This window comes from Pleurodeles waltl, chromosome 11 (genome assembly GCF_031143425.1).
Source record: "Pleurodeles waltl isolate 20211129_DDA chromosome 11, aPleWal1.hap1.20221129, whole genome shotgun sequence".
Lineage (NCBI taxonomy): Eukaryota > Metazoa > Chordata > Amphibia > Caudata > Salamandridae > Pleurodeles > Pleurodeles waltl.
This window is the reverse complement of record NC_090450.1, coordinates 140,480,955-140,503,805: the sequence shown is the minus strand read 5'-3', so window position 1 is coordinate 140,503,805 and position 22,851 is coordinate 140,480,955. Positions and strand designations below refer to the sequence as shown.

Below are 22,851 nucleotides of genomic sequence, written 5' to 3'. Positions count from 1 at the left end.
TGCCAGGCCATCTCACTTCAGGCTATGGCGGGCAGAAGGGGGGAATCTGAGATGTGGCCTTGCTGGGGGGTCAGGTGTTTCTCTGACTCTTGCATTCTCACCTCTGCCCCATGTGGGACTGGCCCTGCCCAGAATCAGTGTCTTTCCCCTAACTCTACCCCACCAACCCTCTGCTGGGCATTACATTAGGGCACGGTGAACGGGGAGGGAAGCCCTTTGAAAGTAGAGGCCTGGGCAGTTGTCTACTTTGCTAGTGGAGAAGTGTGGCACAATGGTTAGAGCAGCAGACCCTGATGCAGAAATCTGGCCCGGGACCAGGGTTCAATTCCCGTCTCAGAGGGTCTTGGGATCAATTCCCTTGGACCAGATAATTCTCGCTTGGTGCCTAATCTAATTAATGGGTCCCACTCTGTAACTCTGGACAATAGCTTGCTTAATCTCCACAACGGCCCTGAAAGCGCTTGGATGCCTGGCTTCATCCTGGGGCTGTCCAGGAGTGGGCGCCTCACAGGGAAAAGCCAGGAGGGGTCCCACAGCGGTATGCGTACAGCGCCTTGAGACCCTAACGGGTGAGTAGTGCGCTATACAAGTGCAAAGTTTACAGTTTACAGTGCCTTCAAACGTCTATGCCTGAAGCTATGGTGGTCTGTGAAGGAGGTGAGTAAGAGAGCAGCCTCAGCCTCACTGAGTTCCAAGTGATTTTGTGACCGTTGTGCCCCCCCACTTCCCGTTGCTAGAGCAGAAGCAGCTGTGTGCTTTTGCAGACTCCCTATCCTGTCAGGCCATCACCCTAAATCTAAAGTGGACTGGAGAGGGAGTGAGTAGAGAAGCAGTCTCACTGGGGGCCAGGTGTTGTCAACTCGGCCCCATTGTCTTTCCAGCCGTGGTGGATGGGGGGTTGTGTTTGCATAGGCCTACTGTGACACCATCTTTCCCAGAGAAAATAAATAAAAATGGACAACGTTGTGTTAAGGTGAAAGATGCCTACTTTCGAACTGGGAACTAGAAAGGAGTCCCAGCGTCAGAATCTGGACAACTCACTCTAAGCCTAAAATACAAATTAATTTGATCTTGTGAAAAGTAACTAGCGAATCCTTCCGGTGCCCTTTGAAGTATTTGAATTAATACTTCAAAATTAATAACTTGTTATTTTATCATGTTTTGATTTTCTCCATAGGCCAGAACATGATAATTAAAGAGGAAATGTCTGTATTTCTTTTTAACATGGCTTTTATGCTTTTGTTCATTTTAACTATCAGTCATAAGGCAGCTTTAGAACTCATTTTTAGGTGCTTTTTCACTATCTAGGTTTAAAGTGCACAGTGATTAAAGGAAAAAAGGTTTTATGATTTCCTTTATTTTTGTCCCGGACAATACATTAAAATACGGACATGTCGTGAGGTGGCAACTCTAACCTCGTAGCCTGGTCAAGTGTTGTGGCTCTTGGGCCGTTTTTTTCACCGAATAACATTTTCCTTTGGTGTGTCTTGGCTTTCTATACCTATTGGGAATGTTTATTTTTCATTAGAAGAGTGTGTACTATTGTCCCTGTTTCCTCTAATTAGAGTGCCCATAAGTTTAACTTTGTTCGTAACAATTTTATTTGCCTTTTTGTTAGCTCTAGTGTTTGACATTTTGTATATAATAATATTTTAAGTATTTATACAATTTTGTGAACTCCCAAAATGTAACCTATTGTACGAGCTACACATAAAATGGAATAGGAGAATCACAGATGTCGTATCTTGTGAGTGTGTATGATGGAACCTATTTGGATCCTGAAAGACTCCATGGGATGATGACTTAAATGTTAGAACATGGTGAAGGGAATGTAGGTTTAGAACATTGATTTGCACTTACACTCTGTAGAATAAAGATGTATAATACATAGCTCTGTGTGTGGTGTATTCATTGGCGGGTACCCTGGCTGAAGAGGATGCTACAGCTGGTGACAAGATAGGAGATAATGTAGATTTTCCTAGTATTATGACAGAAAGTCTTAATTTTATTAAAGACACGGAGGCGAGTATTATGCGTTTCTTTTCTTACTTTAATTAAATAGCAGCAGTCAAGAAACATACTACAATTCCCAGAAGGCTAAACAACAACAGCCAATGGGAATCAAAACGTAGTCATAACAGTGTACACCAATCACATGCATACTAGGGTATTATGACATCACTTGACTGCGAACAGCCCTCTTTTCTTGCGAGAGAGTCAATTAGAATTAAACAATGGAACTATAGAGAACAAAATAAGAATTGCCATAATAAAAGACAAAACATCAGAACAATAGTTCAAAATCCAAGGTAACCACTACGGATCCTGGTAGGTTACTCCTGTGGAAGGTTCAGCTTTGAATGGAGCCAAGGAAGTTTGTAGAGTAGAAATCCAAGCCGAAGGAGGAGGCTTAAGTGGAAGATTGAGTGATGGCCAATGGCGCTAGAATAAAGGGTGGGAAAGAAAAACAAAGTTAATGAAAGTGGAGGGATAATACTCGCCTCCGTGTCTTTAATAAAATTAAGACTTTCCGTCATAATACTAGGAAAATCTACATTTTATGGCTAGACCGGAGGCTCCTATTATGCGAGTTTAAAGCATATTAGTTATATTCAGAGAAACATTATCAATAGGTTTACAATAAAAAACTTTGAATACGTTGTCATTAGACCAGTCTGCAGATTTAAGAATGTCTTCTAAACGGGAGCCTGTCCAAAACGCTTTAGAGTGCCAATCTGCCACCGAATTGAGAGACCCCGGAAGATATTCTGCATGAACCGAAATGTGGTTTAAAAGGCAGAATTCCCAAAACCCCTTGGCTAATTCCGTCAGCGGTTTGGATTTTGTGCCTCCAAGATGATTGATATAGCGAACGGCTGATATGTTGTCCATTCTGAGGAGAATGGCACAGCGCACTCTGTTTTTTGCAAGGCTTATGATTGCAAAGGAGCTGGCAAGCATCTCTAAACAATTGATATGCATTTTGGACTCCTCTAACGACCATGTGCCTCCAGTTGAGATTGGTCCACATCGGGCCCCCCATTCTGATTGGCTTGCATCTGATTCTAATACTAGATCTGGGGCTGATGCAAAGATAGTCCTTCCGTTCCAAGCATCTAAATGGTCTATCCACCATTGAAGCTCTGTGCGAGAATCGACGTCTAGAGGGATAATATCTGCGTACGAGAGACCCTTCCTTAAGTGACAGATTTTTAACCTTTGAAGGGCCCTGTAATGGAGAGGACCTGGGAATATGGCTTGAATTGAAGAGGAGAGTAGACCCACAATTCGCGCTAACGTTCTTAGTGATATCTGAGAACTGCGAAGGACTTGTAGAATTTCCGACTTTATGGTCTTGATCTTTGCGGAAGGGAGCCTCAGGGTGGACGAAATTGAATCTATTTGGAATCCTAAGAATTCTATAACTTGAGAGGGAATTAGAATGGATGTTTCTCTGTTTATGATGAAGCCTAGTTCCGATAGCAGGGAACGTGTGAGAGATAGATGAGAGAGGAGGGACTGTGGGGACTGACTCATTATTAAAATATCGTCGAGATAGATGATGAGTCTGACGCCTTGTGCCCTGAGAAAAGCTACCACAGGTTTCATGAGTTTGGTGAAACACCATGGGGCTGATGAGAGACCGAAGGGTAGAGAGGTAAAATGAAAAAACTGGTTTAACCACTGAAATTGGAGAAACTCCCTGAAATGAGAATGGATTGGGACCACTAGATACGCATCTTGAAGATCCAGCCGAACCATCCAATCCCGTTGCAGAAGAGTATCTCTGAGATGGAGAATAGTTTCCATCTTGAAATGATGGTAGACTACAAAATGGTTGAAATACTTGAGGTTTATCACAGGGCGCATCTTTTTGTTTTTCTTTTGAACAAGAAAAATTTAGCTGGTAAAACCTGTTGGATCGGGAAGGATAGGAACAATGGCTTGTTTTTGCAATAGAGATTGCACTTCCAAAGTTATGAGAGAAGCCATGTCCGAGGAAAAGCGAGGAAGAGGGGGTAACTGAGTCTGAATAGGAGTTGTGTAAAGTTCTATGGAATAACCCTGAATAGTGTTGAGAATCCACGGGTCTGCCGTGATTTCTGACCACTTTGGAAGGAAAAAACGGAGACGCCCTCCTATGGGAATGGAAGAAGAAACATGACTTACTTGGTTGGGGAGAAGGTCTGGAGTTCCTGAAGCCTCTGGAGCGGAAGGCCCTGCTTCTTTGGGGATAAAACTGCGGTCTATATTCCTGGTAGGATGCGTTATGATATCCTCTGGAACCTTGATTGTGGTATGCAAGGCCGGCAAAGCGGTTCCTTCCTCTGCCAGCCCTTGCAAAAACACGCTGTGAAAACATCTTTTTCATCGATTGTTGAGCCTTGTCCAGTGAAGTAAAGGTTGTTACATACTTGCTTAACTCTTTGATGAAGGACTCTCCAAACAGTGCACCATCTGTTTGAGAGTTGGATTGGACAGTCGCCAAGTTGACTAACTTAGAGTCAAGTTTCAAGAGGAGACCCTTGCGTCTTTCATGTGTAAGGGCGGAATTCGCATTACCTAAAAGGCAAAAGGTACGTTGAACCCATAAAGTGAGTTCCTCGGGATCAATGAAGGAACCATCTATTCTGGCCGCTTCCGTAATGTCAAAAATACAGGTTAGCGGCCCCATAACATCTAGCAATTTATCTTGGCAAGAGGCCCACGCTTTATCCACCCCTTTGCGTGGATCCTTGCCCATTTTTGTAAAAAATGTTAAAAGAGGTTGGTCAATAGAGGGAGTAGCGGATAAATTACGGGACAGGGAGCGGCGGGGGCACTCAGATTTCAATTTCGCCCTGGTTTGTTTGTCCAAGGGGCAATTAATTTTTGCAGAGACATATTGTGCCACATGGTCAGCGGGAACCCATTCAGTGGAGTTGGGGTGAAGTATATTGGAAGGGTCAAACATTGGGAAACCCTCAGGGTCCAGGAGCGTGGAGGTTTGAAGGGAGGACAACTTGGTCTTTTTGGGAGGTGGAGGAGAAAAATTACCATTGTCTGCGTCATTCGAGACACTGGAATCGGAGTCCAGATCTGACAAATCGTCATCCGTATCAGGGATGGATGAAATCATCAGAGGAGGAATAATATTCTTTGCTTTAGATTTATGTTTTAAATTTGGTTTCCCAATGTTCATATTTTTATACTCCTTGGTGGGAGCCTTTTGAGGAACCGCGTCCTCTGCCGCATGTGAGGAAACCTCACTTCTCTTTTGCGCCAATTTGTTTGATTTTTTAGGATTTTTAGTAGGGGAAAGGCGCTGACTGCATTCCCCCGCAGCCTGGGCCGACATAGTCCTAGAAATCATATCAGAAAATGAATGTTCTAGGTTTTTTGAATTTTTTTGTATGGAGGAAGAAACTGCCTGTTGGACAGATGATTTGATGAAGGCAGAGAGTTCTTGTCTAATATCCTCAACATCATGTGAGGGGGAATTATCTGAATTCATAATGTTAAAGGAACTGGGCAGGGAGGGATTAAAATCAAGGAAGAGGACAAATTGTGGGCGTTGCCGAGCTGAAAACACAGCTACGAGGCAAAGAAGGGAGGCAGAAGGATTCAGAGACCCGAAAACATCAAGCCGGTAATGTGGAAGGAAAACCCTGCAATTTCCTGAGAGACGCGATGAGCAGCGCGTCTAAAAATAGTTTCTGAGCCTCAGGGGAGCAGAGCTTGGCCGAGCGCCCGGTGTTTCCTCAAGCGCGAGCAGAATAACTGCCGCCTGAGGAAAAACCCGGGTACATGGCCGGAGAGCGTGCGGGGAGCCGCGCGCTAGGAAAAACGGTCAGAATTGCTGCTCGCGAGCCGAGAGGCGGTCAATGAATGCGGCAACCTGCCGTCTAGGAAGCTACAAGGAAATAGCGTTAAACGAATGCGTTTGCAAAGCGCAAGAAGAAAAACCAAGTAAAGTTTAACAATAAAGGTTAATAATAATAAACCCACAACATTACAACACTCAAATATGTGGAGAAAGATAAAAGGGTACTTATCTTGACTGCGAGCAGCAAGAAAAGAGGGCTGTTCGCAGTCAAGTGATGTCATAATACCCTAGTATGCATGTGATTGGTGTACACTGTTATGACTACGTTTTGATTCCCATTGGCTGTTGTTGTTTAGCCTTCTGGGAATTGTAGTATGTTTCTTGACTGCTGCTATTTAAATAAAGTAAGAAAAGAAACGCATAATAGGAGCATCCGGTCTTGCCATAAAATTAACCCAAAGATCAACAGTGCTCTCCCAGGGAGTTTTCCCTTGTACAATACAGCGGACAGCCAAATGCTTGAAGACATATTGTGCTGTATGCAAGTAAAGGTTTGTCCCAGACCGATCATGCTTATTCACAGCCTGAAAAAGAGAGCTTAGCAGCGGTGTGGGCTTGTGAACATTTCTATGTGCTCCTGTATGAAAACCTTTCACGCTTGTGACAGCTCATCAAGCATTGCTGACTTACTTTGGAAGTCCAAAAGCCAAGATGCCTCCATGCATTGAACGTTGGGGTCTATGATCACAAGAGTACAAATACACAACTATCCATTATCCAAGGAAAGATCAAAACCTCCTGACTACTTCTCAGGAGTGCCTGTAAAATGTCAAGGTATCCCATCTAAGACTGCTGAAGCCTACATAACCGTCAATGTGAAATCAAACACACCAGTTGCCATTTCGTTGGAACAAATTGTCACTGCCATGAGTCAGAATAGAGACATGTTAAAATTAAAAGACATTATTACACATCTGTCATAGAATCAGCATGCTCTGCCTCTTACCAGTGACAGCAAGTATCAGAAATACAAAAATGTCAAAGATGAACTGGTGGTGACACAAGAAGGAATTATCCTAAAAGGTGCAGAAATTGTCTTTCTGGAGAATATCTGACAAGTGATTGAAGTGGTCCATAAAGGACACTGTGGAAACATTGCCACTAAACGAGCTGTCCGAGATAGAGTCTTGTTTCTTCATCTCGATGAACGGGTTGAAAAAGCGTTAAAGACCTGTCATCTAAGTAACTGCCTGTCATCTGAAATACTCAACACTCCTCGAATATGTCGAGAGTTGCCAAAGCATGCCTGGGAAAGGAATGCTGTTGACTTTTTTGGTCCACTTGACAATGGACATCACCTGATGATGATTGTGGACGAATACTCTTGCTTCCAATTAATTTAAGATCTCTTGTCTATCACTCAGGACAGAGTCATTGGATAGATGGCACCTTTGCGACATAGGGCATTCCTATGATTTTGAAAACTGACAGTAGCCCACCTTTTAATAGCCGAGAGTTCAGGGACTTCCTCAGTCTGCTTAATGTGAAGCACCAGAAGAGCACACCTCTTTGGCCACAAGCCAAAGGCCTCGAAGATTTAATGAGTAAATTAAAGATGGCTATTCAGCGTGCTTCATTAGAGAAGCTCAACTTCAACACTAACTTGAATTCTACTTTACAAGGTTATCTTTCAACTCCTCACACGGTCACAGGTGAGGTCCCTGTTATACTGATGTTTGGGAGAGCAGGATGACCAGGTTACCTCAGTGGACTAATACCAGTTCTAGAACTGATACAGAGACATGTACAACAGACTTAAGCCATAAACAGAAAAGAAGGCCTATGCCGACAAACAGCATCATGCAAAGAACATTATCTTCACACTAGGAGATTGAGTGCTCATTCGTCAGCGACAAAGACGTAAATATGATGCTCCTTTTGATGCCAAGCCATTTCATAATGTAACCAGCAAAGGGCACATGGTGACTACCCAACGTACAGGAAAGTCTATCACGCGAGATTCCTTGCACTTCAAACATGTGACACTAATGTCAACGTAGAGACTGGCTCAGAGAGAACAATTGGAGAGTCCCAGACTGCTATTGCTACTACATCACAGAAGCAGATCATGGACACCCTGATTACTGATTCCCAGAAAAGATCCGGACAAGTCATCAAAGCACCAACAAGGCTCATTGAAGAGTTGTGTACATATTATAAGGAATTTGATTTTTTTTATTTAACAGAGGGAGACATTTTGGGGGTTATTCTAACTTTGGAGGAGTGTTAATCCGTCCCAAAAGTGACGGTAAAGTGACGGATATACCACCAGCCGTATTACGAGTTCCATAGGATATAATGGACTCGTAATACGGCTGGTGGTAAATCCGTCACTTTTCCGTCACTTTTTAGGACGGATTAACACCTCCTCCAAAGTTAGAATAACCCCCTTTGTGTCTTGTGAGTGTGTATGTTGGAACCTTTTTGGATCCTGAAAGACTCTATCAGATGATGAAGTAAGTGTTAAAACGTGGTGAAGGGAATCAGGTTTAAAATGTTGAGTTTGTGGTTACATGCTGAAGAATAAAGACATAGCTCTGTGTGTGGTGTTTTCATTGGAGCCTATCCAGGCTGGGGAGGACTCGACAACATACACTTTGAAACTCCTAAATGATCGTTTTAGAAGTAGGCTTTCTGAATTTATTGCTGAATATGGTGTGAAACACTCTCACTTTGAGGGAAAATGTTGGGGGAAATGGGAAGGCAGACCTGTCAATCAAGTGGTGACTGTGTGTGGAATTAAATTATCAGGAACACGACAATGTAAGCCTTGAGGACTGAAATTTGAATGCTTAATGCGTAATAAATATACTTTGAGAGACCTGCACACAATATGCGTGGCTTCTGTTAATTAAGTTCTATGAAGATTTAGAATTACATCTATAATTAGTGGCCTGGGCCCAAAAAATTATCAAATGTAAGTCATACAAAGGGTATGCAGATCACTGGTAATGAAATTCTATGAAACGTGAAATGTCATTTAATGGAAAATGAAGATACTTTCGGATAACCACTCTGCAGCAATGGTTTAAAGAACTGGGAGTGAAATGCTCAGTCACTGAAAAATAAATGCTATGATTTTGAAAATGAAATGCCAGGGGTCTTGGAATAACATAATTGGAAAACTAGGGATATACAGACTTTTAATGCAATCTGAAGCAGTAATGACTTTGCTTGTAATTTAGGGCCACATGTAAGTAGCTTTTTTCTTGTCACAGACGTTTGCGACAAGAAAAAAGTAATTTTGTACGTACAAACCCTATTTTACGATTCAGTGATCTATTTACCGAATCGCAAAATAGGTTTGCGAGTCGCCATTAGGAAGGGGCGTTCCCTTCCTAATTGCGAGTTGCAGTGCGATGCATGATTGTTTTGTGACCGTGAATGCGGTCACAAAACAATCGCAGTTAGCATCAATTTCAAATTGGTGCTAACCTATTCGCATACGGGAAGGGGTCCCTAGGGGACCCTGCCCCTTAGTGAATGGTAATGAAAATATTTTTTCAGAGAAGGCATGCCTGCTCTGAAAAAATTAAAAGAAAGCTTTTCATTTTTGTTTTTCAAATGTAGGAAAACGGGCTGCATTTAAGAATAAACTGCTTTATTTAAAAGCAGTCACAGACATGGCAATCTGCTGTCCCCAGCAGGCCACTATCCCTGTGAGTGCAGCCATTCCCAAAGGGGTCGCAAATTGTGACTTACCTCATGAATATTAATGAGATAGGTCAATTGCAACTCCATTGGGAAGTGCAAATGGTGTGAAGTACACTGTTGTACATATGGTTTTGGGACTCGCAAATTGCTAGTCGCAAAACTCTGGGTCGTACATCTAGGAAAGAGGGGCAGGGCATGCGCAGGGCCTTCACGATGAAATGATGAGTCACTTGAAGTGGAACAAAACTCTAGGAATTATAGCCTGAAATCTACCCAGAATGTAACAATTTAATATGAGAAATGAAATAGATGGTAGACTTTGCTTTTACATGTTTATTATGAGTCAAATGTTGTGTTTTATTTTACAATGAACCAGGATGAAATCAAAGGACACAGATGAATGCCAAGCAAAGCTTAAACTGCTTGAGCAAGATGCCGAAAATGTCAAGTCACGGTACACTTTTTTGGGTTTTCTTTTCTTTCTCTCAAAGTTCTACTGTTATCATAAAGTAAATACTGTTTGTATGTGAGTCTAGGGCTTTGATACGTTAAAAAATAGTAGAAGATAGTATATTGTTACCAGCCATAAGCTTTGGATTGTTATGTCTGTGTCATAGGGCACTTGTGCTGTATGGAGCAGGCAAACGAGTTAAACTCTGCTTTTGCATTTGCACCACATCATACACAGTTTGTTCATGAATGTCCTTTTAGACCCCTTTCAGGTAATATAAAGTTTATATTATTCTTTGCTCTGAAGTAGAGGAGTGAGCTGCATTTCCTGAATAACTGTTTACTAAGATAAAGAACAGACTATGGGCCTGATTACGACATTGGCGGTCTGACCAGCCAACCGCCAATGCCCTGGGGAGGATGCCACAGTCATACCGATGGTTTTCCTGCTCCCAGCGCTATTACAATGTTCCCACTGGGCTGACCTGCGGGAACATTGTAATAGAACATTCCTGCCAGTGCAAAGCAGACTGTGCGCATTCCGATGGTGCTGGGCAGGGGGCCCCTGCACTGCCCGTGCCATGGTCATGAGCATGAGTAGTGCAGGCCTCCCTACGGCCCTAGGCACTGGCTTGCCACCATCCTTTTCAGCTGGGGCAGGAAGTACAACACACATTGCGGTTTCTGCCTGTAAAATGAGTAGGTATTTGTTAGAGTAGTTCATAGAATTATAGCTTCATGAAATGGAAGTACATAAAAAAGATTAGACCATCTAGAAACTACTTCTAAAATGTGAATCTGAAATACCCAACTGGTGAACCTGCCCTGATGTTAGCAACCTGCTTCAAGACTTTTCCACCTACAAGTATTACTTTTTACTAACCTGCCGAGCTACCAGAGTGTTATTTGTGATACTGGTTGTTGGATGGCAGCAGGTTAGGTGGTCATGTTTCATGAAACACCAGAAAGATTCAAACCAGCATTGGCAAAGCCAGTAGGTCTTGACTCACCTTTTAAGACTTTTTGGGCCTCACATTATCTAACATTGCTTTCTCCATCACGCTGTCACTGTTTTGAACACCATGGCCCTGATTTACGCTTTAGTTAAAGCAGATCTGCTGCTCACGACTGGTCCGTTGTTCCTGCACCTGGTTTTTCTGGGTGTTGGAATGCTGCACCAGATTTTACCGTCTGATAAGTCCAGCTAATAAAACTACAAGAGGCTCTGGCTGCTACAGCAGCTTAGCTTTGTACCCCGCTCCCCCCTGAATTTTATTTCTCTGAGAAGGGGGAGCATTCAAGGTACCTGTCCTGACCTTAAATACCCTCTCTCTTCTCTGTTCCCCACACCCCTTACCCTCCACCCCCATTCTAGAGAGGAGCCCCTGCACACCTTTACCACCTGCTCAATGAAGCTGGTAAAGGTGTGCCTTAATCCACACAGAACTCATTCTGTTATGATACTGAAATGAGCTCTAGATTCAATCATTCTAGTATCTGGAAGCTTTACTTGCAGTTGTTAGAAAGATTAGTGTTAGCACAAACATAGATGTAATTTCCCAAAAAAATGAGTAAAGCAAAATAATAAAGAGAGAGACAGAAGTAGCTAAGAAAGAGTAGTAAAGAAACAGATTTGATAAGAAAATAAATTTGAATCCAAGGATGAAAAGATGATAAAAAGATAACAGAAGATTGAGGGAACTAAAACTAAAAGCACAATGTAAGTAGAGGTAAGAAGCAATAGGAAGGGGATAGAAACAACAAGAGGAACAGAGGTAAGAGAAAGATCAGGATCTTAATCAAAGAGACACTGCATATCTATTGGCAAAAATAACCAGTTCCGTTACCAGGTGTAACATGAATGAAGACAAATCATAGTTAGGGGTCCTCTTGGTTATCAACCCCAGGTTTTACTATCTAATTAGTAATGCTAATCTTCAGATCACAAGTATAATCTCCACTTCCACTGGAAGCTGTTCCTAAAAAAGACAAACAGATTAAACAAATTTCACACATTGTTACTTGTCATTTTGCAACCTTTTAATTCAAGGATTAGATTGGAATGGAGAAATGGTTATTGTCAAATGCAATCTGTTGGCTCTTTATTGATATATCAAAGCCAGACCCAAATGACTCAGGGAAACACAGCAGGAAGAACAAGGACTCCCCAAATATTTTCACATTTATTACTTTACGTTTTTGCCGGTATATTTTATCATATGTTCTCTCATTACACTTATAAAAGATGAATCCTTCTATAGATCTCACTTAAAATAATTCTATACATCCAATTGAACAACAAGTTCTTCTTATTTTGGAAAAATCCAAAATGTGTCACTTAATCAGAACTGCAATGCGAAGAATCTGTTTCCAAATCCACTTTGCCGTTCTTCTAAAAAATACATGCATATTTGATTTGCCTCACTTAATTGCTTTTGAATACCAAATGCCTTAAAATGACAAATGTATGCATTTGCACCCTTAGATTAAAAGAAGGCCATTCTGGTATGCGACAAAAAACACAGCCCTCTTACACTGCCTTGTCGCTAATGGAATTTCTCTACATGTTACTTTTATCCCAGGACACTGTGCTCCTCATTACCACTGGCCTCTTGATTCGAATGGGGGTTGTATCAACCCTTACCAACCTCTTCAGGGTTAGCCATATGTAGATTTCCTTACTTTCACAGAGCGATTTCGGCTCCAAATCAGGAATTACAAATTGCCTGGTACTTCCGTTTTCTTAGTCGACACTCAAAGTGCGACTCAAACCCCGGTATAGGAGGGGAAATTCCAGTCCATTTTCTAGGCCGTAATGAGGGCCTACGTATAGCCTAACTGATTGTTGTTGTAACTTGTCAACAGGTTACATATGATTCAATGCCACAAACGTCTAAAGTTTTCAACATCAAAAAACAGATGGATGCGAGGCCAATATATCGTTTATACACATAAAATTAATAAAAATGTGTGTTCATATTAACATTTCTGAACACTTATGCACTTAAAGAACATTGTCAAATTCAGTCCATGTTGCACATTTTTAGTAATACATAATTACTAAAAGTATTCTTTCTCGCTGTGTTCTCATAGCATAAGTTTGGAAATTGCCAAATATGTATTTTCTTTAACAAGCGTGTGCTAAATTCTATGGAAGCAACCTTGCACTTCTAATTAAAACATAACCTTAGCACACAATATCCTTTTTCTAATTAGAGGTGGAACACTAACAAAAAGATTTTAGTCAATCTGGTTGGTTTACAGTGCATGCTCGAGCACTGCTTTAATTAATACTACCCTCTTTTTATAACATGAAGGAACTAAGGAGCAGATGCACAAAATATTTTACCAGTGGCAGACCGTCTGATTCACTAAAGCAGAGGGTTTGCAACAAATATAAAAGCTTTATCTAATGTACTAACCAGAGACGGGTCCCCCGCAATGGGTAAGGAGCGTCACCCCACTTGTTATGACCCAGCAGCTAAAAAATAAAACCGTATTTTATTATCGTTTTAGTTTTTAGCTGCTGGCTGAACCTGCATGCACAGGGAGGGGAGGGCCGGGCCACGGGAGGGGGTAGGAGTAGAGTGAGTGCACTTAAGTGTGCATTTCAGTTTGGTCGTCTGTCTTAGGCCGGCCAAACTGACATGTGCACCTAGGTTTCTCCAACCCAGCTGTGTTTCACAAACAGCACAGACTCCAGTGCACTGTCTGAGCGGTGGACCAAGCTGATCAGACCAGTCCTGGTGCTGCTCTCATTCTAGGTATAGCATGAGAGCAGCGCCACAATGGCATGGGGGAGCCTGTGCTGGTGACTCCAGGGACTGCTGGGACACCATCAGGAGATAGGAGGAGCGAGGTGGTCGGCAGCTTCGGGGGGGACAGGTATGTTTTTTAAAAATTTATTTTATTGTCTTCCTTTCCCCAAAACCGGAAACCCCACCTCCCCCTCCTGCCATCCCCCTTTGAGATTTGTGGCTGCCACCGCTGGTACAAACCTTTTCTGAATTGCAGAATGGATATAGAAATGGTTACCGATTCACTATTTGGAAGGAGCTTGTTTTGGGAGTCTATTCCAAACTAACCTGAACCCCATGGATCAATGTTTTGTCACTGTAACTACAGTAGCAAACCATTGATCAATTACCGACTCTCAAGTTGAGGTGGTCCGGGATTCAGAAATGGACAGGGGCCCTCTTACCCTTTGGAATCTGGAAGGCAGCTTCAGAGGGAATAATTAGTTGTCTTGGGGACCTAGGGCAACTCTCACTGAAGTTTTAAAAATGGAAAACATTGTATTTTTTAAATGTAACCCCGTTTCCTATATGCGAATCTGGCTGCTTTAAAATAAAAGGATTTTAGGACTTTTTAATTTGGAGATGCCTAATTAATATTCACAAGGTGGGTCATTCTGCAACATCCTATGATCTCTTATTTTGCTATCCAACCTATTGCTACAAGGTTGGTTTGCAAAATATTGGGTCTCAAATTGTGACCACTTTTTGCAACAAGTATCTTATACATTTGACCCTATATTCTTTCACGTTGGATGCTCTCACAGCTTGCACAATTTTCTCACTAAACCAGTGGCACTACCATTTATTTGACAGGGTTGACTCACTAGATTTAGCACCACCGCTGTTTTAAGAAAACCCCTTTTTAGAAGGAAAATTACGTTTTACAGCGCAATACACTTTTATGGATTATGGGCATCTTTAACTCTCAACTTGAACCAACCCTGTTCTTTTCATGTTAAGTAAAATGTTTTAACTTCTTGTTGCCCTCTTCTCACAGAGTCTGAAGTAGAATGGTACATTTCCTCGATGACCAAATTAAACTCATTGTGAAAGGTATGAAAATGAATTGTGGGTAGTAAGATAAATTAAGACCTTCATGCCAAGCAAGACCTAAAATAGGTAATCGCGCCACTGTACTTGACAGAATTGACTATGGGTATGCCCAGCTTTCAAAAGATACCACAACTGCTCAAGCCTCAAACTGCAGGGCTAGCAGCACAGAGATCCTGGAGCACAGAGATTCTGATGTGCTGCATAGGCAATGTTGCCCCTTTGTGGCCTATATTGAGGAGATATACATTGAATCTAGGTTGCTATTTACCTGCTTCCAATATTTACCGAAAAGTAGCACCTCTGGACTCTGAACAACTAACTGAATATCAACCTCTGCAACAAAATGAGTACTGAAAAGGTGATTGACCATTATTGTTTAACACCCTTTCACTACGTTTCTAATTTATGTACATTACACTAATAATATTAAAAGATACTTCAAATATTTTGACGTTTGTGTGTGTTTATCTCTTGGATCTAGCAATGTGATAAGTTAGTTTAATTGTGTATGAAGATGCAGGGGAAATAAATCATTTGATTGAATGCGAAATCTTTTTACATGTATTCAGATAATGCTATATTTAAGTTCCTTAGGTAAAACACTAGCAGGCACTTTGTGATAGAATTAAATGATGTGTATGGGTTTGCATCACCTTTCTCCATAGATTTAATGCAGACCTACTAGAAAAAGAAAACATTTTAATGGATTACCAGCAAAAGTGCAAACATCTGCTAGAAGAGTTGACTGAAAAGAAAAGAAATGAAGAAAATATGATCAGAAGAGCCTCACACTCAGATAATGAACTGGCAGTGCTGAAAACTATTGCAAAGCAGGCGGAAGAAGAAGTAGCGAAGCTGAAACAAGAAAGGTGATAAAGATAAACTCTGGCATATTGCTTTACTCTGCAGATTTGTATAGGACTGGATGTCCAACCTGTGTTTTTAAAATCTATAATGTGCATGAGGAATGTACATCCTTCAATGTCCTGGGAGACTATTCATAAAGGGAAATGTCTGCACGGAAGGAGATTTCTGCCAATGCACAGATCTCCACCTTGATGGTATTCATCAATTCCGGTCAGAAATATCTAGCTAGTAGTAGTATTTATGAGTTTCACCACATAACATGAGGTGGTCTGCCTCCCACCATAGAAATGACAACCTTGTAGTATATTCATGTTTAGATTTCTTCTCTATGCATGTTCGGATAATTTTTTAGATTTCTTCTCTACGCATGTTTGGAGAATTTTCCACCTCATTGTTGAAGATCTCCAGTGCCAATGACTGAAAACGTCAATTGGAAGGCAATAGGTAAATAACATACACATGATCCAAAACACAAACATCAAATACACAGTACCACTCCTAACATATAAATACAGCACACACCCTAGTCTCTGCCCTCTTCCGCGTAGACGTCCTAACGAACATAAGGCTGCATAACACCGACAGATTCTAAGATGCAGACAGCCACACTCGCACTTAACATCACTGTGAAGGAGATGTACCTTGTCGTTACCCTGGTTGTGGATCATTACAAGGAACTACATGGTCGGCCTAACAGTAGCAGAGAACAGCCACATAGCAGGGATCGTGGGGGACCTCAGAAAAATTGGCAAAGGAAATGAGTGAAGAAAAACTTCTTCAGGATATAGATGCCAAATGCCTTTCCTGTAGGTGGACCTATATACTGCGTCCATCACATTGTTTCGATTGGATGCTGTTGTAATGAGTTTCACCTGTGTATGGGAGTGAGCATTGATTGTTCCACTCCACACTTGCAGTAGTAGCCTTTGGGTTGCATGTTTTGAATTCTTGTTTTAATAAGTGGTTCATGCTTTTTGTACTTAAAACAGTTATTGCCATTTTAAAATCATGTTAAAATAAATATTAATGCATATAAATATAAAACTTATCTTCGGACATTCAAAGATATTTTTCCTAGTTTTCCCTTAATGTTATTTCGTGCTTTTTTGATTTCCATGGCAGTGTCCTGCTGTACCAGTACCTGGCCAATGGAGGTGCTTTACGTACTCCCATGCCTGCCTAAAGTAGATTTATGCCTGTTTTGTCAGCAATACAATTGTAAACGATTTAGTTTAGAGATTTGTAAATAACAATTGCTTTATTCCTTTGTGGGTGCGTTTTATTATTTGCAGTTCCCTCCGCAAACCCATCCTACTTGGTAGCAAAGAGTCCTTATTTTCCTATCACTCCCTCCTGTCCCTCAGACATTTACTACAGAAACGGGGACCCTCTTGTGCAAAGATCTTCGCGCTCACGGCAGAGATCTACGCACATAAGAGATTGGAGAGGCGGAGGGGAGCTCTCCTGCTGGAGATGTGTGAATAGCATTTGTGAGTATGTAAAATAGGTCTAATAGAGTAGTACTTTATGAACTACAATATGTCTTTGTGAATAGGGCTCCACGTAAATAGGGCAAAAAAACTTAACTGTTGTTGTAAATGGCAGATGCTGATTTACAGAATGTAGATCGGTGGAAATGTATGCTTTCAGATAATAGCCCTCCTTACAACCATGGGGGTCAAAGACCGCCAGGGCTGTTTCGATGGTTGCACCACCAACAGACTGGTGGTCCAATCCTTGGGATTACGACCGCGGCGGAAGCGCTGCGGTCGCACCACCGGGACCAGCAGTTTACCGCCACGTTGGTCCCGGCGGTTGTAATCCTACGAGGGATTTCGAGTCCCCCTCCCCCCAGCCTTTTCATGGCAGTAGGAACCGCCATGAAAAGGCTGGCGGAAAGGGGAGTTGCGGGGCCCCCTGCCACGGCCCCATGGAGCTTCTCACTGTCTGCATAGCAGACAGTGAAAAGAGCGACGGTTGCCGTCCGCCAAAGTTGTAATGAGGGCCTATGTTTTTTTATTTTTGTTGTTTTAGAGATGTTATATAGTGCACAGCTACCCAATATGAGTGTCTTGGTGCTTTTAACTGCCACTTGTCAAAGGCAAGTAGAAGAGACACATTTGCAGTAAATTGCAAAAGAAAAGGGGGAGTAGATGGAATTTCTTGCCATGGAAAATCTGCCAGAGGTATGAAACTGGTTGCCCAGGGAAGGAGTGGAGTTGCCTTTAAGGAGGCGATTAACGCTGAGAAAATTGTAACTTGGGTATTGCAATACCTTCTGCAAGTATTTTTTATCCATCGCAATTAGGCATGTAAAGGCACTCCCTAGAAAGGCATAATAATGTAAGTGGAATGTAGAAGTTCCCCAAACATTTTCATATTTTAGGGTGTGTAGGTAGAAAAGACAGTTTGCCACTTCCAAAAAATATTTCCCTGCACAGAAGAAATAAAAATAATTTGATGTGCTAATCCTCATTTGTGTCCTGTATTGCCAGGAGTAATCGTAAGGCATACGGGGTGCACATGGAAATCTACAATTGTGGTGACTTAAATGAACACTCCTGGATATTTTTAGGAAACCCCAGAAAGCCATAAATCTACTCAAAGTGTAGTATCAAAACTACTATGAATAAAGTTTCCAACTTTAAAAATAGGTTTGTGAAGTGGCCCTTCTGTGCCTTGTCTGTTGCAATAAACGTATTTTCTAACGAAGTAAGGTGGTCAATTTAGACCCTGGCTGGCTACACTTAATTCCTCAAGGGCAGGGGAGGGATGTACTCTGCTGCCCTAATGGACACACAGCCCACTATATTTAGAGATCGCCTCCTTCCTGATGAAGATCTGGATGCCTTCAGAGCAGACGCCTTCTAGCAGCACAGCTGAAGGCAGTGAAAGTTTGCAGAACAGAAGCCATGTTTAATTCAACCGCTCAGCAAACCCTTTCTTGTACAACATTAACTCCCAAAGCAGGAGTTTCTTTTGTAAAACCAAAAAGCTAATTACTCTGACTCCCTAGGAGTATGTTCTAGCAGGGCGAGGTCCTTTTTTTCTGTTCATGGCCATGAGACTTTTCCAGGTGGTGCCCGAACAGAAAAAGGGTAGATCAGAATGCCCATCCTAATAAAGATGGTTGGTAGAAGATACTTACACTAACGACCTATAGTCCATTGGGCTGTTGTTGTAAGGTTTCTGCTGGCAAAAATATGATGGGCAAATTGACTCTAAATAGGACAGATGAACCATCAGTTGGGCAAACTCCCCGTTCCACCATGTTTGTGGTGGAGTACCCTGTCAGCCAAACTCTAAAAGAGGCTGTTATATGGTCCTTTAGAGTTTGTCTCAAAAGGAGAACCACTGCAAATTGACAGCTCCTCTTGCTTTGCTGACTCATCAAGAGGTAGGGGAACCACAGACTGACTAATCGCGGAGCCGCAACCAAAGGTGGCAGCTGTCTGCCACAGGGCAACAGCTTTTGATGCATTATGATGGCCCTCCTGTTCGGCACTGTCCTCCTAATGCATATTTCCCTTGCCTGGGCCTCAGGCTGGAAATTCAAACAATGCCCGAAAAATGTAGGGAGAAAAGTCCCTGCCTTTTGGGTTTATAGTAATTTGTTTTTCAGAAAAAAACTCCCACTTTAGTGGTTTCTTTCTGAAAACTAGAAGTGAATCCTGGGTGCGCTGCACCAATATGAAGCTTACTCAGCAGTCTGATTTTCTTAAAGCATCCGCCACACCAATTGGTGCATTTTCAGCAACGAGATCCCTGCCTGCTTGGTGGTTGTTCTCTAAGAGGGGCTGGTGGAGGCAAATGCCTCTGCTGACCCAGAGCTGCCGACTGCCTAACAAAGGTAATATGGCCCCTTTAGCCTTTGTTACTAATGGAACTTATTTGTTTGCCAGTTAAAATGTGAATTATATTCAAAGAAATGCGTTCCTGTTGCTCCACTACTAAATTTCAGTTCCTGATTCCTAAATACTGCAGAAAGGGAATAGAGGGGTTGTTTCACGAGTTAATTAATTGAACACTTTGCCACAGCTGCTGTAAGCAAGAACCCCAGGATTCCTGTAAATTTAGGAAAATGTCACTTCACCTTGTCAATAATGCTACGTTTAATCTGCTGCTAGAACACCTCTCTGCTATGCTTTTCTACATATCTTCCCATCTGTTCTCAATCAGCGTGTGGGCAGTCCCTGTGTCCTGAAATGACAGTCAATAACATGTCTCTTCAGATTGCGGCCAGCTAACTTAAGCACAAGCTTCTACTGTAGTTTGCCGGAACCTCTTGCTTTCACAGAGTGATGTGGCAGACTGGGGAAAAAAGCCTTCTTGGCCAATCGCATCACTCTATTATTTGACATTGCATGATCATTGGACTCTCACTGGCCTCCTGCAAACCCAACTGATCAGATATACAAAGTTTTTGAATCTTAATTTCCCAAAAACTATTGACCGGATGTACACCAAATCACAAAAAGTAGGATTTCTGGACCAAGATCTACTTTTCTACTAAATTTGGTGTCATTCTGTTCAGCCGTTTGTGCAGTATCGCTGTTGAGTTTTCATATGGAAAATTGCTTGTGAAAATTACTTTTTGGGACCCATTTTTTTCTTGGCCCCTGCTTGACATATGACGCTGAAACTTTCCAAGAGGTAGATGAAGTGGATAAACTTATTTTTTTAAAGTTTTGAGAAGATGCATCACACAGCGCTAAACTTATTCGCAAACCAAAAAATGCTTTTCCTCTCGTAGCTAGGATCTAACTATAAAAATACATCTATATAAAAATCCAAAGGTTAAAAGGACGTTATAATTAGGAAAATAAAATTTAAAAAACTTAGAAATTCAGTGAAAAAAATAAAGGTCATAAGAACATTATAGTTAGGTTCATATTTTGCCCACACAAAACCATAGCAATTCAGCAGTTATAGTTATCTCAAGAAACTATAACTCGTGCCTGAAGGTAACTATAACTCACACCCCCGCCATGCACAGTTTTCTCATCAATAATTGTACTGCAAATGTTGCAGTGATAGCAGCAATGATGTCATAGAAAAGTTCATGACTGATGTAATATGTGGGGTAATTAACAGTGCATGGACAGCCCCACAAAGGAATGGCCAATCCATGGGCCCCCTCCCTGGGCCACTTTTGGCCCCAAAGACCCCATTCCCCAAGGCCCAGTGTGTGAGTGATTTCTGGGTCTCTCACTGGGTGTGTTAGTTGATGTGTGGTGTCTGAGTGGGTGTGTAAGTGGTTTTCTAGGTGTCTCACTGGGTGTTTGAGTGGGTGTGTGAATGCTTGTATGGGTGTGTAAGTCGGTGTGTGTATGTGTGGGTGTGTGTGTTAGGGTCTGTGTGGTCCTGGAATGGGAGTGTGAATGGTTCTCTTGGTCTTTGAGCGGATGTATCGGGGACTGTATGGGTGTGTGAGTGGCTGTATGGGTGAGTGAGTGTGTCTGGGAGTAGGTGTAATTTTTTTTAATTGGGGCCTGGATCCGCAGATACGTCATGGATGCACACTGTGCCATGGTGGATCTTCGGATCATGACATGCCCCATTTTGGGGCAATTTCTTGCCCATGAGGGGTCCCTCACATATTCCTCCATCAGTCTCAGGGGGTCAGGATAACTCCATCCTGACCACTTATATCCTGTTTCATCTTTATCCCCATACCCTCCGGAACCATTTCCCAATTCACAAACTGGAGGCCTCAACTTTTCTCTCCGGTTACAGCCAGCCGATCATGGCATTGTTGTTAGCACATGGATCCGCAGATCCATAGTGGTGGATCTGCAGTGGATCTATGTCTCCAGATATACATAAATCTTTTTTCTTTGGTGACTCCAAAACTACTGAACAGATTTACTCCAAATCACAAAAAGAGTTATTTGCGGACCAAGATGTAGCCTTCTGCCAAATTTGGTGTAATTGCATCTAGCAGTTTTGGCTATGGTTGTGTCTAAAATCCCTATGGGAGATTGCGTGAAGATTCAGCAAATGGTGCACATCTATAGGCAAAAAAAATGCTTTTCCTATGGAAAATAGGTTCTTACAATAACTACTTATGGTGATCGCCAGTAGGTAAAATACACATGCATACATGTATGCCCGTGCTGTGTGTGTATCTGCATACTATTTAATTCACTTAAAAAAAAACAGAGGTAACAGGGTCTGAATTTACTCACACACCAAACCAGAGATATTCAGAAGTTAGTTAGGGTTAGTTCGAGTAACTATAACTTGTGCACCCGCCAGGCACAGTTTTTTCTTCAATATATTTTTATTGACGTTATAAAAGTTGTCATGAGTGCTGTAATACCTGGGATAATTAGCAGTGTATGGCTAAGGCACGAGTTATAGTTACCTTAGACAGTGACTTATAGTTATTTGAACTAACTCTAACGTCCCTGTAACCTTTGTTTTTTTAAGTGAATTTCTATGATTTTTTAAAATTCTATTTCACAACTATAAGGTTCTTGTAACCTTTATTTTTTCATGGAATTTCTGTGTTTTGTTAACTTAAAGTAATTTTCATTACTGTACGTTAATGCAACCACTGCCACAGGTCAGGCCCTGTGGCCAATCCCCTATAACCACCCAACCCCACCATTCACATCTGGAGTTGGCCGCATGGCCTGTATCTCTGGGTATGAGAATAGGTGGGAGAGGATGTCTTTGGGTGTGAGAGTGGCTGTGAGAGTGTCTTTCAGGGTGTTAGAGTGGATATGACACGATGTATGTGGGTGTGAGAGTGTCTGATTGCTCTCCAATAGATGAAAGATGCATTCATCTTCACAAAGATTTTCAGATAGGTTTTCAGTGTGGAATTGCAAAGTAAACACTCTTTTTTGCCTTCGCCAAGTCTAGGAGTTAGGAGCAATTGTCCTTTTCAGAAGTGGAGCTTCAACTGGGGCACCTGCTACTTTTATATTATAAGTGCTTCCTGTTGACGTTTAATTACTGGGAAATGAGCATCATGCCCAAAATGGAAGCTCACCTGCTCGTTTATCAAACAAGAGTCCACAGTTTTGCATGAAATGTCTATTCAACTGGAGTACTTTCTACTGGTTAGTTAGTAAGTGCTCCCTCCTTGGGTGAATGGCCAGTGTCTGTGAGGGGGGCTGCGCGGCCCCACCTCCCCTGGCCTGTTTCAGCACAGGG

The 22,851-nt window shown here is 42.0% G+C and overlaps 1 protein-coding gene across 1 annotated transcript in view; it reads left to right on the top strand.

Annotated features, from left to right (window-relative positions):
* The window catches only part of LEKR1 (leucine, glutamate and lysine rich 1), a 543,246-nt gene that overhangs the window by 478,729 nt on the left and 41,666 nt on the right, over positions 1 to 22,851 (top strand). The window contains exons 8-9 of the mRNA XM_069213291.1: positions 9,897 to 9,974; positions 15,486 to 15,689. Coding sequence (XP_069069392.1) covers positions 9,897 to 9,974; positions 15,486 to 15,689 — 282 coding nt within the window. The remainder of the gene's footprint in view (positions 1 to 9,896; positions 9,975 to 15,485; positions 15,690 to 22,851) is intronic.